This window comes from Dromaius novaehollandiae, chromosome 2 (genome assembly GCF_036370855.1).
Source record: "Dromaius novaehollandiae isolate bDroNov1 chromosome 2, bDroNov1.hap1, whole genome shotgun sequence".
In the NCBI taxonomy this organism is placed as follows: domain Eukaryota; kingdom Metazoa; phylum Chordata; class Aves; order Casuariiformes; family Dromaiidae; genus Dromaius; species Dromaius novaehollandiae.
Genome location: NC_088099.1, coordinates 130,042,243 through 130,058,589, shown reverse-complemented (window position 1 = coordinate 130,058,589; position 16,347 = coordinate 130,042,243). Strand labels below are relative to the sequence as shown.

Here is a 16,347-nt window from a genome sequence, read left to right as displayed (position 1 = left end):
CTCTGGTAGAAGTAGCAAAGTAAACTATCAGAGGAAGCTACTGGATTTACAGTTATTAACAGAAGGAAGCAGGATACATGCACTGGGCACTTTTATTGAGTGGCTGTGGCTTCACTCTGTAGTTTTGCTTTTTTTCTTCATCCGGACCTAACAGGACTCTTGGTTATTGTTTTTTTCTTCATGTAAATCTTTGCACTCTTTCATCTTGCCTTTCATGTGCACATAAAAACATATTTTTCTTTGCAAATTATCCTTGTAAGCCGATCTAATCCAAGTGTAACAGAAATTATGGGAAAAAGTTGTTCAGCTGCAAAAGGCGTTTTTGCATGAATTGGCCTTGAATTTTTGCTCTTTGTGGAAAAAATAATAGTAAGTTGTTTTATAGAGGTGTTTTGCTTTAAATATTTTTATCGTGCTTTCGCTACTGCCTTTGGAACTTCTCAGTTGCTTTCCTAGTAAGAATATACACACGGATTTACTATGATGAATACAGAAATTCCTTTAGGATAATTAAATTTCTGAAATGATTTGATGCTTCATGCACTGAGAAAAATTAAGCTTTTAGCCCTTGCTATTGATCTATGCTGACTGCGGCTATATTTCAGTGATATTTAATTTTAATTGTAATTCACACAGACTTTCTTAGCTTTTCTCACTATTCTCTCTGGGAACAGTGGTGGGAAGTAACTTAATGGTTGTACAAATTTGAGCATAGTCAACCACTCTAAGAAACCTAAACTTGAGTATTTAACTCAAGGTATGAATTATTTGTTGGATTGGGGCCACTGTTTAGCAATTAGCAGGTTAGTCATTACAGTAAACATTTCAAGCCTCCAGCGCCACATCGGGAACAGCAGTGGTGTGTCTGTGAGGTAGTATGAATTATGAAGGTCATATTTATATAATATCCAGACAAAATTAGTATATTCTGATACAAATGTTTTCAAACGCAAGTTTGTTTTTGGAAGTGAGTGGATTTAGCTCTGAAAATTCAGGCACACAAAGTTGAAATTTTTTGCCCTTTAATCTTAAATTTAAATAGTAATAATAAGATTAGATTAGTATAACTCACTTGCAACTGATCAAAAAGTAAATGCACCCCTGTAAATGAGTAATTGTAATTTTTGTAGCTACATTAACAAAACAATATAATAGAAGAATATAATATCAAGGTCTTTGAGAAACAGGAATAATTTCCTGCAAGTAGTTAAGCAAATAGTTTCAATTACATACCTTGAATTTCTTTTATCTAGACCTAATCTAAATAAAACAAATGTAATAAAATGAATACAATTCATATATATATAGTTGCAAAATAATAACTTCTTACCTTTAAAGTTCTCTTTTGCTTTGGAGAGCACCTGTAGTAGTTAAAAATACTTTTCACTTCTTACTTGCCGGTACCCTTTTTGTGGATATCATTTTGCATATTGCAAAAATTAGTCCATCTGAGTGCCTGCCTGAGTGTTGTGAGACCCGGCATGGTGGCCGGTTGGCCTGTTGAGATGCAGGCTCTGTGCATGGCAGGACTGCTTACAGAAAGGCCCCGGCCCCGCAGAAGCGTAGTTCGTCAGCCCCGCTGGCAGACACTGCATGCAGATTATGGTTAGTGCTTCCAAGGAAACCTTCAGAATTTCTTGGTTCAGATAGAACAGCGTATGTGTTCTGGAGTAAAAATACTCTTATTTTGAAACATTTAACCTTCTAAAATGTAATTATAAATTGAGAGAGTTTTCTGAACTTTAAAAAAAATTAGAAGAAAAATCTAATAGTGCCTTGTTCTTGCATCTCAGGTTCAGTGTTTTAAGACTTTGGTATCTTTGGCATGAAAAATTCAAAAATATTACTCCAAATGACAGTAAATAAAACAGGGCTGAATCATTAAAAAGAAAACTATTCAGGTTACATTTCAGATGCTGAAACAAATGTGATTCCCAGTTGCCCATATATTTCGTCCTACTCTCTTGCCTGTAAATAGGAAACCCACATACAAGTTAGCCCAAATTGTAGTATGGAGAAGACTAGCTTAACACTTTTTTTTTTAATGTAGGTTTAGCGTAAAATGTGCTGGCTGACTGCCATGGGAAGCAGAAAGCTTGTAATTTCAATTACATGGTATTTCAAATAGAACAGGCCCTAATGGGGAAGGTGGAGATTAGAGATGGCTGCCAAATTTGAACAGAACTCTGAGGAGGATTATTTATTTCTAGAGTACTTTAAAAAAACAAGTTGACTGGTTCACCCTGTGTGCCTAACCACATTGGAAGCTGAAAGATTAAACATTTGGTGAACCCTTATGGAGAAATGACTGTTGTGTGAGGAACTTTTGAAAGAGTATACAAAAAGTTCATCTGCTTGAATAGCAATTGTCCTCAGCTTCTTGGTCAGAATTACATGGAAGGGAGGTTTACAAATGAATCACTGAAGAAATGGAAATTTTTCTTTTTTAGTTGAAGAAAACTGGCAAATTTTTGTGTTTAAGCTTGGTTAGCCAAGAAATGGTAGACTGTACATAGAAGATTAAGAATGGTGGTTTTTCTCACAGTATTATCTCATCAATATTAACAGCATAATTTGCACTTGATTAGCAAAACTATGTAGAAGAAAAAGTTAAATCAAAATTCATTGTATATATTTGCAACTCATCAGGAACTAATGATTTTAATTGTGAAATAATTGCAATATTAGGTGAAACTAATATTGCTCTCCTTTTCATGGTGATTTCTTACATGTTTCACGATGATTATGCAGTTAAGCGTTAAAAGCTTTTTAAAATGAAGAAGCACTTTCTCCTGTGAGTTGGGGATTCTCTCTGTTTAGAGAGTTCCCAAAACTACACTTGAAAAAGGATGTATATGTGCCCATGCACGTGCATGTGAATATGTGGGTGTTTGAATCTGAAGTAGGCCAAAATGACATAGAAGTACAGGCCACAGTCTTTAATAATACTTTTTATGGTCACCAGCAAAGAGTAATTTGTTTTCTAACAGGCATTTGATTTCTGGATGTTGTTATAAGTTAGGAACGTGGAGGCCTTCCTCTTGGGCTTAGATTTTCTAAAACATTGCACAGGAGTCAGTGGGGGTATTTACACAGGTATGACAGCTCATGGCAGTTCAGCCTGATGGTAAGATCAAGGCATTTGTATGTTTATTATTTTTCTAGGAGTAAAAGCTGTTCTGAAGTATAGCCATCAAATTAACACTGTGCTGCAGACTGAACTTGAAAAGACAAGGATGTCTTTCGGGAACATTTTCATACTAAGATCTAAAAACTTGTTAATATAAATAGGCCATTTATAAAATTTATGTTAGTTTAAATAGGCTGTTTCTAAAGCTTAATGAACAATAAGAGCAATTGGAGGTTGGAAGATATTACAAGTATTGAAAAGCATTACCTCTATGCATTCTTTATACATACATACTAGATTTTTCCACCTACTTTGTCTACTGTTATCACCATACATTCTCAAGTCAGAGTTAACTGAAGTCAGTGTTTTATCTTTGCTACACCTGGCCAGTAGACAAAGGATAGCTTTTGGTTAAGTGGAAGAAGAAGGTTTAAATAAATTGCTTGCAAGCCTGGGTATATATCTTCAGTGATGTAGCTGCTGCCGTTCATTCTCAGGCATCCAGTGGAGGGAAGGGGCTCCAGTGAATTCTGCTAGAAATGTATAAATTCATTTCTTCTTGCTAGAGCATTTGAACTGGCATGCTTCCGAAGCTTGCTTCTTAACATCCTCTTTTTCAGTTATTGCTGTCTACTTTCAGCTTGTATTTTTTCTTTAGAAATAAGATTGTTGTATAAGTTGTAGGCTGGAGATGCTGAGGACCTCCATCAATGTTTACGTAAAATTCACTTAGATGAACTCACACATTAAAAAAAATATTTTTTGTATTTGGTATTTAGGGATATAGAAAAAAAAAAAAATTTCCCCAGCCTGCCTCTTAAAAAAAAGCAAAATGGTTTTGGTTAAAGCCCTGAAAAGTCCAGCTTCAGAGAAGGAACAAAAAATTGGCTGCACTGCAGGTGTAATTCTTACTTTTCTCTAATTTTTCTGATAATCATTTTTTCTAACAATTAAATGTTTATTTATAAGGCACTGCTATAAACATAATTTATCACTAAATTAAAATGCAAATATTAAATATCTCTCATGTTCAGTAATTAGCAGTGGAATATTATTCTGCTTTCTGTCATGCTATTGTCTGGAAAATACCATAAACTTACGGTATTTCTGTGCACAGAAATGCACAGAAAATGTTATAGACTGGATATAAAATTGTCCTGAGTAACCTCATTAATTTCACGGTGTTAGAACTGTATATCTGAAAGAGAGTGTGAACATGTAGCAATGTGTGATGGTAGAGAGTGATAATATATGAATGTATTTCTTTTAAATCTTGTGCAAGATTAATATTTATTCTTAGAAAGAATGTATATATCAAGTAGCTAACACAAATTCTCTATATGCCTTGTAGCTGTATGTAAACAAGATGAAGACAGACACAAATATTTATGTATTTTTATATATATATGTATGTGCATATATATATATGTATGTGCATGTCTCCATTTGCCTGTATGTGCTCATACACAGGCATATCTGTGTCTTACATGAACTCACATGAGATTTAAAAATCTGTGTTAAAGGTACCGCGTATGTTTGATGATCTTCATGATTTGAAGTCTGCTAATTTCAAGTGATTTAATCTAAACATAAATCTATTCATGTTTTTATAAACTTCTACAGCAATATTGTGATTTTTACCATTAGGTAAAGAATCATTTTTGTCCAATTACCTTAGTTTCCGTTACAGGCAGTAGGCTGTGTTGCCTTTACTCACACAATCACCTTAGTTATATATGTATTACATTATTGTGCATAAAGGAAAGGAAATAAGGTACAGGAAAAACACAGGATAAGAAACAATAGAGGTTTCTTAGTAGAGGAGATGAAAAGGATAACAACTCCATTTTACCTCCAGAAATTGGGAAAGGGAGAGTGAAACCCTTTCACCAGACTTACACTGGAAGTCTGCATTTTTAGCAGGTTGGGTTATTAGGGATTGTTCAAAATCTATAATAATTCTTTTATGATAAACATGAATAGTACAATAAGAATTTTAAAAGAGACTTTGGTCTTTAGGTATTACCATAGACAGCTGACTAGTTTTTATTCCCTATTTCATCAGAATTATATTTATGCATGAAATTGTGTATTCAAAAGACTGTATTCTTATAACTTTGAAGATTTTTTAGTGATTATTGAAGTCTTGCTGTTTTTTTCTTTATGAAGATACACTATAAAAACCAATTTAAAAAGTCCTGTTTCCCCTATAGAAATCTGTGGACAAGAGTATTTAAAAAAAACTGATTAAAAATTAAAATAGCAGAATTTTATTACAAGCTCTATTCCCTTCTCCATCTCTTGCTTAGTTTCATGTATTTCAGAGGAAATGCTCATGAAATAAAATAATCTTCTGTCTGGGCATAGACACTGAGTAGCTAATAATCTATTAGAAACAAACATTTAGCGATGTGAATAATTTAATACAGGGAAATATTCTTTAGTGACTTCCACCAGCCTGCTTCTGACATGGACATAAAATTTGCATCTCAAACTGAAGTGGCAAATATTCAAAGTCTCTTGGGGAAACAAGTATCAGATCTAGTGATACATCTGAAATAAATGTATTTGTAGGATCACTTCCACTTCTGGATAACTTACTGTTTTATTCACCTGTTCCTTTATAATTACTTGGGTTTTAATATGGGTAACTTTAACCAAAGCAGAACTACTGTAAAAGCCAATTGGCAAATCAAGAAATGTCATTACTGTTTTAAAAATCATGTGAGTTAATAACAATGGTGTGAGTTAATATCAGCATCCATGAAGCATTTAATATGCTGCTAAATATGATGGCTTTTATGTACAAATATGCAGCTTTTCAGTATAGATGTTGCTTTATAATTATGAATCGACAGTATACGTTAACATACTTGACAAATTTGTGCTTCACAATGATCAGTTGCATACAAGATGTTGTTTATTTGGAACAGATTAGAAATGTATATTCTGTATAACTGTGTACTTCTCAGGAATTACACTTACTTTTCCAAAAACAAAGGCAACTACTATGTTTTAGTTGGTTTTATTGCTAAAGCAAGTTGTTTGTAAGCAAAGGGCTATCAAATCTGTATTTCCTTCTTCATCCTTTGAATTATACACCTTCCCCTATAGTCTGAGATTCCAACCACAAAAAAAAATTTAAGTGCTGCAGCTATCCACAGCCACCCATCTTGTCATATGTTTTGTTTATCTCAAATGAACACATAGAAGCTTACCTCATAGTGTTGTATTTTAAAGGCATTTTTTGAAAGCATGTTGAGTGGATTCCAGAAAATGTAGGTAACTGAATACCACAGTATTCAACAGTCAGATGATTGGATAGGTAGTCTGTTTGCCAGCATCCCTGCTGTATTGCTGTTATGATATAGTTGCTGTTCCTGAAAGGAATACTTCTTGTGGTGGCAATTTTGATTAGGAAATTCTATTATATTCCCAGAAGTGCTGCTTTGCAGAGATACTGTACGAAATGTTATGGTAATTTAAATTAAGTGCAACCCCACTAAGTAACAGTAACTGCATAGAATGTAAATCATTGAATAATTTGTCCTGTTGTGTTGCCTCAGCTTGAAGCAAGAGCTTGTGTGCAGGTACATATTTAAATTACTTTAGACTAGAAATGTTGATTTTAATTAACAACTACTATTTATGTTGTTTAAGGTTAAAATGGTATTTTGTAATTTTTTGCATATAAATGTTATATATTAATTCTACTTAAAAAACACCAGATTAACTTTTCTAAATGAGAACTGCATCTTACTCCACTATTTTTTTATCATTTTACATACAAATGTAAAAGTACACTTAGATATCTTCCTCTTTCTTTTTATTTGTGTAAGTCTCAGCCAGTTTGGACCCTGGATGCCATGGGTGTCAGAACTGGAGGTTCCCCAAGACAGAAACTCTTAAAGGACTCCTTAGCAGCAAAAGAACTTCAGACCATGGAAAAACACCTAGCTGGTATGTATGACAGCAAATGCCTAGCTCACCCAACTAGCTGTGTCAATATTTTAGACAAAGGAGATGATGATCAATCTGAGAAGCTGATGAAAACATATAAAAATTTTAAACTTCTCTCTTTCTTCATTGAAGAGAAACAACATTCAATGATTGTTTTTGTAGATAACAATATTTTAAACTATAGTGTAATTACAGTAAATACAGTAATTAAGCTGTGTTAAATGTCCCGTAGCCTGACAACTTAATTACATGTTTATTTTACACATTTTTTTAAGACTTATGCAATAAGGAGTTACTGATGCTTCACCTGCAGTTAACTAGTCTCCCCCAAAGCCTGCAGTGGACCTTTAGAAAGCATTGCTTTGCAGGAAGAGCCCACCTCAGTCATGAGAGTTCTGCCTGAGCGAAGTCTGTTAACTTGTGTGCAGTGAAACTTCTGCAACATCTCTGACAGGGCAACTGTTTCTAAAAAAAAACACCCAATGTATTTTTAATGAAAATATCTTTCAGGACTTTTAAAAAAGATAATGAGGATCCTGGTTTGCATTTTGTTGTTCTTTGTAATCAGTATTTTCTTGTCTTCAGCTTTAGGTATATGGCATGACACAGACCTATAGCATGGTAGGCCTATATTGTATGCTATTTGTCATATCATGGTGACCGTATATAAAGCTACTTTTCATGGGCCAAATCTAGGAAAAGTAATGCAGAACTGGAACACAGTGTGTATGTAAGGTGGAGGGAGAAATGAAATTTACCTTACCCTTCTTTCAAATCAGTCATAGAGTGAGGCAGATAACACTTTCAGTGGCATTTTCTAAAAGACTTTGGTCATTTATTCCACCAATGATATTGGTCAGAAAGCCTTGGGAGCTGTACAGCTGTTGTAGTTCTGTCTAGGGTCTATTGCAGCTGAAGTCGGGGTGAAAGACAAAGCTGTAAGTGCAATGAGGGAAGCACGAGCATTTAGGAAAGGTTTTCACTTGGAATGGAACAAGAATTTTTGTGACAGGTTCAAGTCACTGTAGCTATTAGAAGTGTACCGCTGCAGAACTAGGCTGAAAATCCATGTGTGCTCTCTGCTAGCTGAAGCTCGTGGGAACATCTAATTACCCAATGAGGCATGTGGAGCCAGGAGACCAGCACACTGAGCTATGATTGTCAGGAGTCTGGGGGCACAGCAGGGACCTGAGAACAGCATGGGCCCCTGCCATTGAGGGGCACTCAGCAGGGATCTGGTGAAGTTCTCATTACCTTGGTTTGTGTCCTTACTGCTGCTTCTTGCATGGTTATACCAGATGCTCTTAAATGTGCAGTTCCTTAGATGTCCCTAGACAAAGCTGACAATAACAACTACCATATTCAACACAACATGGAATTTTAAATACTCAACAATTAACCATAAGCTAAGATTCTCTTAGTCTCTGAGATTCTCTTAGTCTGAGATTCAGTGTGCCTTTGTATGACCTGCAAGGTCTTCTCTGTCATATCAGTACTGTTGTTGTCAGTTGGCTTTAAGCCTGTTGTTTCACTTACACTATATTTGGGATTCAGCTGTTTTACCACACTGTAATTTTTTTCTACCTGAGACCTTCACAAGAAAATGGTCCAATCATTAGGTATTAGATTTTCTTATTCCTATTAATTAATTAATTGAGTTCCTATTATGATGCCACTGCTACTTTAGACAATTTTTCCCCTGACAGACAAGCATTACCTAATTTCCATGAAGCATCAACTCAAAGGACCTCAGATAATAATGGCGTGCTCTTGTTTAGCCTTATCTGTTTCATTGTACATTTGCAAAGTTTTAGTGTCTCTGATATGAGCAAATCTTCTTCTCAGTTCTTCTATTAAATGCAATGAAACCTATTAATTCTATTCAATATTAGGCAATCACTTATATGCCTAAATTAGGATTTGGGCTACCTGTATAATGATGAGAAGTAGTCCTCTATATCAGATGCTCCTAAATGCCTTCTTAAGGAGCGTGCCTTTCTTTTATGGACTATGTGCTGGATGAAACATAGGTACAGGTAGGTGCCTGAGGCTAAATGGGGCATTAACACCAACTGTCAGCAAGTGACTCAACACCCCAGTATCTGAAAGCAGTATTTTTACCGACTCAGATTTTGAAGTAACCAGTTTTCTTTTCCTTCTCTGCATATTACTCAATAATGCTTTTGTTTGAGATCCAGTCTCTTATGTTACTGTGACTACTTTATAGCACACAAAAGTACAGAATTATTTTTTGTTGGTAGTTAATTCCAGCAACTTGCCAATATGGTTTGTAGTACTCATTCTTCAGTAATTGCATGCTTCTGGAATATATTTTATTACAAGATGAACTTCTGAATGCATAATCATTTTCTAAATGTATTATGAATCATATTCTTATTCTGATATTTCTGATAAGCAAGAAAACGCCTTTGTGTTGCTCTTTTGTCTGTGGTTTGTTTTCCTTAAATGGCATTGACAAGGTATTTAAAAAATCCTAAGTCATAATTCACTTCTGGTATTTGCTGTACATCTGATAACACTGTAAGACTGGAGATTTGCTTTTTTGTTTTTCTTAGTTGAAAATCTGATATTGAAGTAAAATCAAACAGAGAATGTGTGCTAAATAAAAGTGAACAATTATGAGAACATGTTAATTATATGTGGAGAAATTATTCAAACAGTTTGTTTATCTGCAGACTCAATTACTATATGAAATTCAGAAACATGAGCCAAAATAAAATGTTCATTGAGTTCATATTAAATCATTAGATATTCAGATAATTTTTTAGCATACTGAAGCACCATGGAGAAGTTAGAGGTCTGTAATTTTGCAGAGACACGGGCTAAATAGAATCTTTAGAAGAACATATTCCTCATTTGGTTTAAATTGGGTAACTCACATTATCATTTATTCGCCCCTGGATTTGAACCAGGCATCTTATAAGTTCCAAAGTGATGTGTATTGATTTTTTCTAAAAGCATAATGGAAAAGTACTTAAAGACATAATTATTTCAAAATGAAAATAACTAGCTGATTTTGTGAGGTCAGTTTTTAGTTAGATTAAATTGCCAATTGGAAACCTTCTTAACTTTGTGCTAAAAACAATAACTACATTTCAAGATTTACCAGCAGCAAAACATTCGATCTTTAAGGAGTTGAGAAAGGGTTTTATCCAAGGCTTCCACAACTGTTCCAGTTTTAGCATCTTTTTTAATAATAGCATTTTAAATGTGTGGAATATCTTCTATTAGACTACAACCGTGAAACTGACATAGCTTACTTTCATGTTTCCAAAGTGTTATTATAAAATAAGTTAATGTTAAAGGTGGCACATCTTTAGTTATTCTACACAGAGCATTATTTTTATGCCTGCTAGTAAACACAAGTGAAATAGATTCTGAACTATATATTGGAAAATCAGATTTTGTTTATTTTAGGACTTTTAGTACCTGAAGTTATTGTGACATGCAGGCTCGCATGTTATATGCAGATATGTTATCTGCATATCTGTTGAAATCCAGATTTTATATAGGTTTACTTAACAGGAGTTTAAATCAGTAGAGCCTTGCTGATTTAGAGCTTCTAAGACTGTGGCTTACACCCTGTAATGGAAAATAGTACTCCTTTTCTAAAGGGAGCCAACTGTCCATATCAAAACCAAGTTCCAGTAGGGTCCATGTCAGTGGGAGTGAAAAATTGATAATATTGGGTAAAACAAAGTAAGCTTGAGTAAATTGTTCCTTAAGCTTCCTGACATTTTTACTTGTAAGGACTTTTCAGTATGCTAGCTATATTAAACTAAATACTAAACTACCCTCACCTAACATTGTTGGATGTATCTGATTTAATACATTAGAAGCAAAAATAAACTTGAGATTTGGGAATTTTTCACTCATATTGGGAAAAATCAATAAGAGTATAAAATCAGAGAGATATGGAGGTAAGTTTCTTTTTTAAGAAGTGAATATTACTTTTGTCTTTGTGTGTGTGTGTGTGTGCATACAGATATTGAAAAGGACCTAGCGCTATGGGAAGAAGCAAGACTGTCAAGAAGCCCTAGTATCCAATATCCTAGTTTAGTTACATCTGATCATCAAGGCAATTTTCAAGCTACACAAGGCCAAAATCCAAGGCCTCAGGTGCCAACTCAAATGGGGAAAAACATTCAGCTCCAAGGAAACAAATCACCACCACTACCCGCTGACAGCAGAACACAGGTCTCCAGTATTGCAAACAGTAGGCCTCTGACACCCAACACACAAACCAACAGGCCTCCGACTCCCTCAGCTCCGGGAAGCAGACCTGTGACCCCAAATAGCTTGCTGTCACGACCTCTTACCCCTATCAACCAGGGAAATAAGGAAGGCATCATTAGTATGCAAAGAAGCAGATCTCTGACATCTAAGAGCCAGTTGGGGAGGACCCTCAGCGCTGCTTCAGGGCTGTCTGTGCAACTGAGTGGAGACATTGTTGGAACTGTCACTACTCAGAGAAGCAGTTTATCAGAAGTAAGATTTTCAATTTAATATTTTTGCTATATTTAAGACCTACTCTAATATGAAGACTAGAGTTGTTTTGGATTGTGTTTTACGTTAAAGTAATATCAGTATACCTAATATAACTTACTACTTGGAGATGAACTTTAAACCTAATGGTGAGAAAATTAGCAAGGAAATACTGCTCAGCTTTGAGAAGTACTGAAGCTGTTAAGCTTTTGGAGAATGTCAGGATTATTACAGAAATCATCTTGAAACACTCATGCCCCCCAAATTTTTCATGAGCTCAGTATGGTTTTGACTGCATAATAGATAGCAGTTTCATTAGCCTTACTGTTTCTAAGAGGTGCGTATGTGTGGAATATTAAGCACAACTTTTTCCTGCTATAATGACAGAGCATAAGATTTCCTTGTTTTGCTTTATTTTTTCATTTATTTGACACATTGCAGTGATTACTTAGACACCATTAAATTGACAGATTTTTCAAAACACAAAACTGACCTGCAGTGAGATTATGTCCTATGTTATTGAGTCACTGTCTAAGACTCTTATGCATGTTAACTAACCTGGTTCAGAGCATAGGAACTTCCTGTCTCTTATTAATGGCTGTTACAGGGTTAGTCTTTGTTTAAAAAAAGAAGTTAGTGCCTTGTGAATTTTGAGTAGAATTGTTCTTCGCTAACCTTAGCTGCCTTAAAGATAACTTTAGCTTGTACCCTGCTGTCTGTCTTGCATACTTGCCTTACAAAGGTGTGAGTTAGTCTCAGGAAATGCCAGTCCTTCTCCACTGACTTGAGAAGGACCTTTATGTCTAGATTCCTAATTTTTAGATGGCTACGGTGAAATAAGTCAGTTCCCACCATGTATTACCAACTTTATCTCTCTTTTTAATCCATTTGTGAAAGCCTGTGGTGCTTTTTTTCAAGACCGAGAAAAATACTGTAGATGATTTTTTTTTTTTGAGATGTATCAGTGCTTCAAAAAACGCGTTGGTTGTGAAATTTGAAATAATGTATGCTATATCAGCCTAATGATTTTTTAAAAAGTAAAAAGAAAGTTATTTATAATAATATTACTCAGAGAAAATTATAGGAAAATTAGTCATTAAATAGCATAAACGTGCAATTACATATGTGACCTTCATTATGTGTTATGAGAGAGAGGAAATGAGGCACTGATAACTCAAAAACTATAGAATTTATGGAGAAAATCTTCCTTAAATTTGGTGGTGAAAAAATATCTCATTTTGGTTTTTGAATGGCACTGCACTAACTCCATCACTCAAGCTACTTCTTCAGCCAGAATTGGACATCTGGGTTAAAGACATGAGAACTGAAGCTGGCTACAATTCTGTTGAAAGTATCTCAACTAACAGTTGATATATTTTCAAGCCTGAAATTTTCAGAGAAAAAAATATGTAAACAGAATGAACAAACAAAAACCCTCATCCCCCTTTTTTGAAGGGGGCGTGTGTCATTTTTATGTTAGAATTTTCTCACGCTAGAACATGAAAGAGTTGAAATTAATTTTTAACTAAAAACGTTTAGAAGAAATGAAGGGTTTCTTAGCTTCCTGCTAAATACTTTAATCTTTTTTTTAAACAGCCCTGCTCTTAACTAGTGTATAGTCATGTGATGCCAGCTTTAATTATGTACAGAATCCTGAAAGTGCCATATAATGAGCACTGCATTTCCACCAAGTGCTGTCCAATCTCTCATTCACTTCTGATGTTTTCTGTAATAATGCAGACAATTAAAAATGCCTACTTCCACAGCCTTTTTGTAGTTATAGTATTAATAACCCATGAGATTGATTTTATTTGCTGTGACAATTGTTACTTGTTTGCTAAATCCCAAACTCTGCTGATATCTCTTACAGTAATATTGTCATAAGTTCTTTTTAATATATGTATGTCTTGTGTAATTTAAAAAAGAGCAATATTATTGCCCTATTTTATAAATAATGAACATGCCTGGTTTCATCCAGCAAGCCTACTGTAAAGCTGGTGTTAAATCTCAGTGCTTCGGTCCATAATTTTGTCCTCTGTTCTGTTGCCTTCTAGAAGTGATAAATTCTCTTTCTCTTTGCTCCTGGGACACAACAGCATACTGGTTGGTAGTGACCCAGCACAAAGCTGGGGCTATTTATTCTTTGCTCACAAGTACACAAATGACCTTTGATTTAACAGAAACTCATCTTGGGACTAGCTCTGATCTGAAGGGGAAAACTGCTGGTATGACATCTTCATACTCAAGATCTTCCTCTGCCAAGCTGTAAAGGCCCTCAGTTCTTGGAAAGTAGCTGATGGAGGTCTGGCCAGTTGGCCTCTGCTACCCTTATGTCTGCAGTGTCATCCTATGAGCTTTAGAAGCTCTTTCAAGCTATTTTTCCCCACCCCAGTTCCTGGTTACCTAGAGAAAGAGAACTGAGTATGAACAGAACATACCGAGTAAGTGTCTCTGTTCAGTGACACTTTCTGCTGTTAGACATGTCCTTCTTCTTGTGGCCATGTGATTCTATTCCCTTGTCTCTTTGACCATGGAGACAAATTTTAAAAAGCCAAAGTAGGGGTGGGCTTGGGTAGCTGAAGAATAACAAAATTCTGTCTCTCTCTGTACTTTTACAGATTACAAACATATAAAGCTAGAAGCTGATACTGTATATTATTTTGCAATTTTCATTGCAGATTCTGTATCCCCTTCCTGTATAAAAAGAGTAAAATAAAAGAAGGGAAATTGCCTTAATTCTTCCTGGACTACTTATGGTGCAAAAGAAGAATTTCCATTATATGTAAATGCACTGTGGTTGTATTGCCAAAACTATACAAGACGCTATGATAAAATTTTGAAAAGAAGTTGCTGCTTCCTTACTCTTATTCCGGTGTAAATCAGGAATATCTACTGACATTAGTGGAATAAACCAGTACAAACTGGTGTATATTTGAGGAGAATGAGTCAGTTGACAAGGACGCAGTGACTGAGTACAAGGAGCGTGTTTTATCATAAGGAGCTTGAATTAAAGAATTCAGAATCTTCATGGACTTACTCTGTCTGTGCTCTCACTAGCTCAGCTCTCAGGATTTTTAACATATCTCTTAATGCTTGATGTATGCTTCTTAGTTTGTAGGAATGTATGCTAGATGTATGCTTCCTTTCCTATTTCAAAGTAACATAAGAAGTCCAAAATAGAAAAATACTACTAATAAATACAATTCAGGGAGAGTTCTTAATTTTAGTTGTCTGTGCTCTAGCTCAAAATGGTTTAATCTTGTCATAGCAAAATTCTTAAATAATTTGGCAAGCACTTAACATATCAGCTGTGAAGAAATTTGACTGAGAGTTAAAATAATGCAAGAGACTTCTGCTGATCTGAGTTTTTGTGCATGAGTTTCTGCCTCTTGGCACACATAATATTGCAATGTTCCAACAAGTGTGTTTTATTATCCGCCCTGTTCAAGGCTGAATTGAATTATAGCAAAGAAATGTTACCTAGAGAAATAGTTTTATTGTCTCTATAAAACAAATAAATCAGGGTTCTAAATCCTTTTGCAGAGATACTTCCTTGCATTTACTGTCTCCTTTGGTGTTTTGTATAGCTTGAAAATGGAAAGCTGAATCCTGCTTCTGTCTTCAGGATAGATTCCATTAAAGTGGCACCATTCTGTGACAGTTGTTTTGAGATGAAAATACTACCCACTTCTTCATTTGCCATTACATTTTCTGAACAGTTGGAATTTTACAAACCCTTTGTTTATACAGATAGCTTAAAGTAGCATTCAGTAATGTTTATTGGTCTGCCATTATTAACAGCAGGAAGTTTTAACTTATTACAACATTGATTGACACAAGTTTTCCTCCTGATTACTGAGTATAGAAAACTACTTAATGTCATGAGGATTCTGCCTTTGGTCAGATTCTTCCATTCTGTTCTGCTGCCTTGCTCAGTTCTTTGCTTTGTGTTTTTGGAAGATTAAAAAGTGTATTGATCAGTGTGAGTGCCACTTGCTCCTGCTGCAAGAATCATGTTCCATGAACCAAAAAGTTTTGCCCCATTCAGTGCTGTAGTCAGCAACCTTCTCTAATACTGAGAACACTTAAAATGACAATACAAGCCTAAGGCCTGGACCTTCTGCCTGAGCTTAGTGTTTTTGTATTTTTCTTAATCTTGATTGAACAGTCCTCAGTTTCATAGAACTTAATAACACAAGCCCAATTTATATTTTTAAATCTGATCATCAATTTAAAACCCAACAATAAGAATTGTGCTGTAGTGCTGTGTCTTACAACTTCGAACATGTAGATTCAGATTTTCAGCTGGTGTAAAATGAAATAGGACTCCCTACCTTTTCTTTTTGGAGCCTATAAAAATCTGTATTTTAATGTCATAAATGTCTGGCCAATGTTTAAGTTAAATTTTAAAGATTAGACTTGCTTGTTTTGAACTGCTTTTGAAAATGAAGTTATCTGTATATGTTCCAGTCTCAGCTCACCTTGAATATTGCAAAAAAAACTGTTAGTATTTTATATACCTCTGTGTGTGTGTGTGTGCGCGCACACATGTGCGCGCGCTTGCATACATATGTGTGTGTGTTTGGAAGTTTATTTTTCTATATATATATACTTTATATAAAAAGGAGCTGACTGTGAAACAGTAAGAAAAGCTGTGTACTCAGTTGTGTATGGACTCTAACTGTGTCTAATATTTATATTTTGATGCTTAGAGTTTTGCGGCATCTTGGAGACAAAAGCCACCATAGCTT

The 16,347-nt window shown here is 35.0% G+C and overlaps 1 protein-coding gene across 5 annotated transcripts in view; it reads left to right on the top strand.

Moving 5' to 3' along the window:
* The window catches only part of C2H8orf34 (chromosome 2 C8orf34 homolog), a 191,392-nt gene that overhangs the window by 132,872 nt on the left and 42,173 nt on the right, over positions 1-16,347 (top strand). For all 5 annotated transcript variants that reach the window (XM_064507424.1, XM_026115237.2, XM_064507425.1 and 2 more), the window contains 2 exons: positions 6,970-7,090; positions 11,097-11,599. In XM_064507424.1, coding sequence (XP_064363494.1) covers positions 6,970-7,090; positions 11,097-11,599 — 624 coding nt within the window. The remainder of the gene's footprint in view (positions 1-6,969; positions 7,091-11,096; positions 11,600-16,347) is intronic.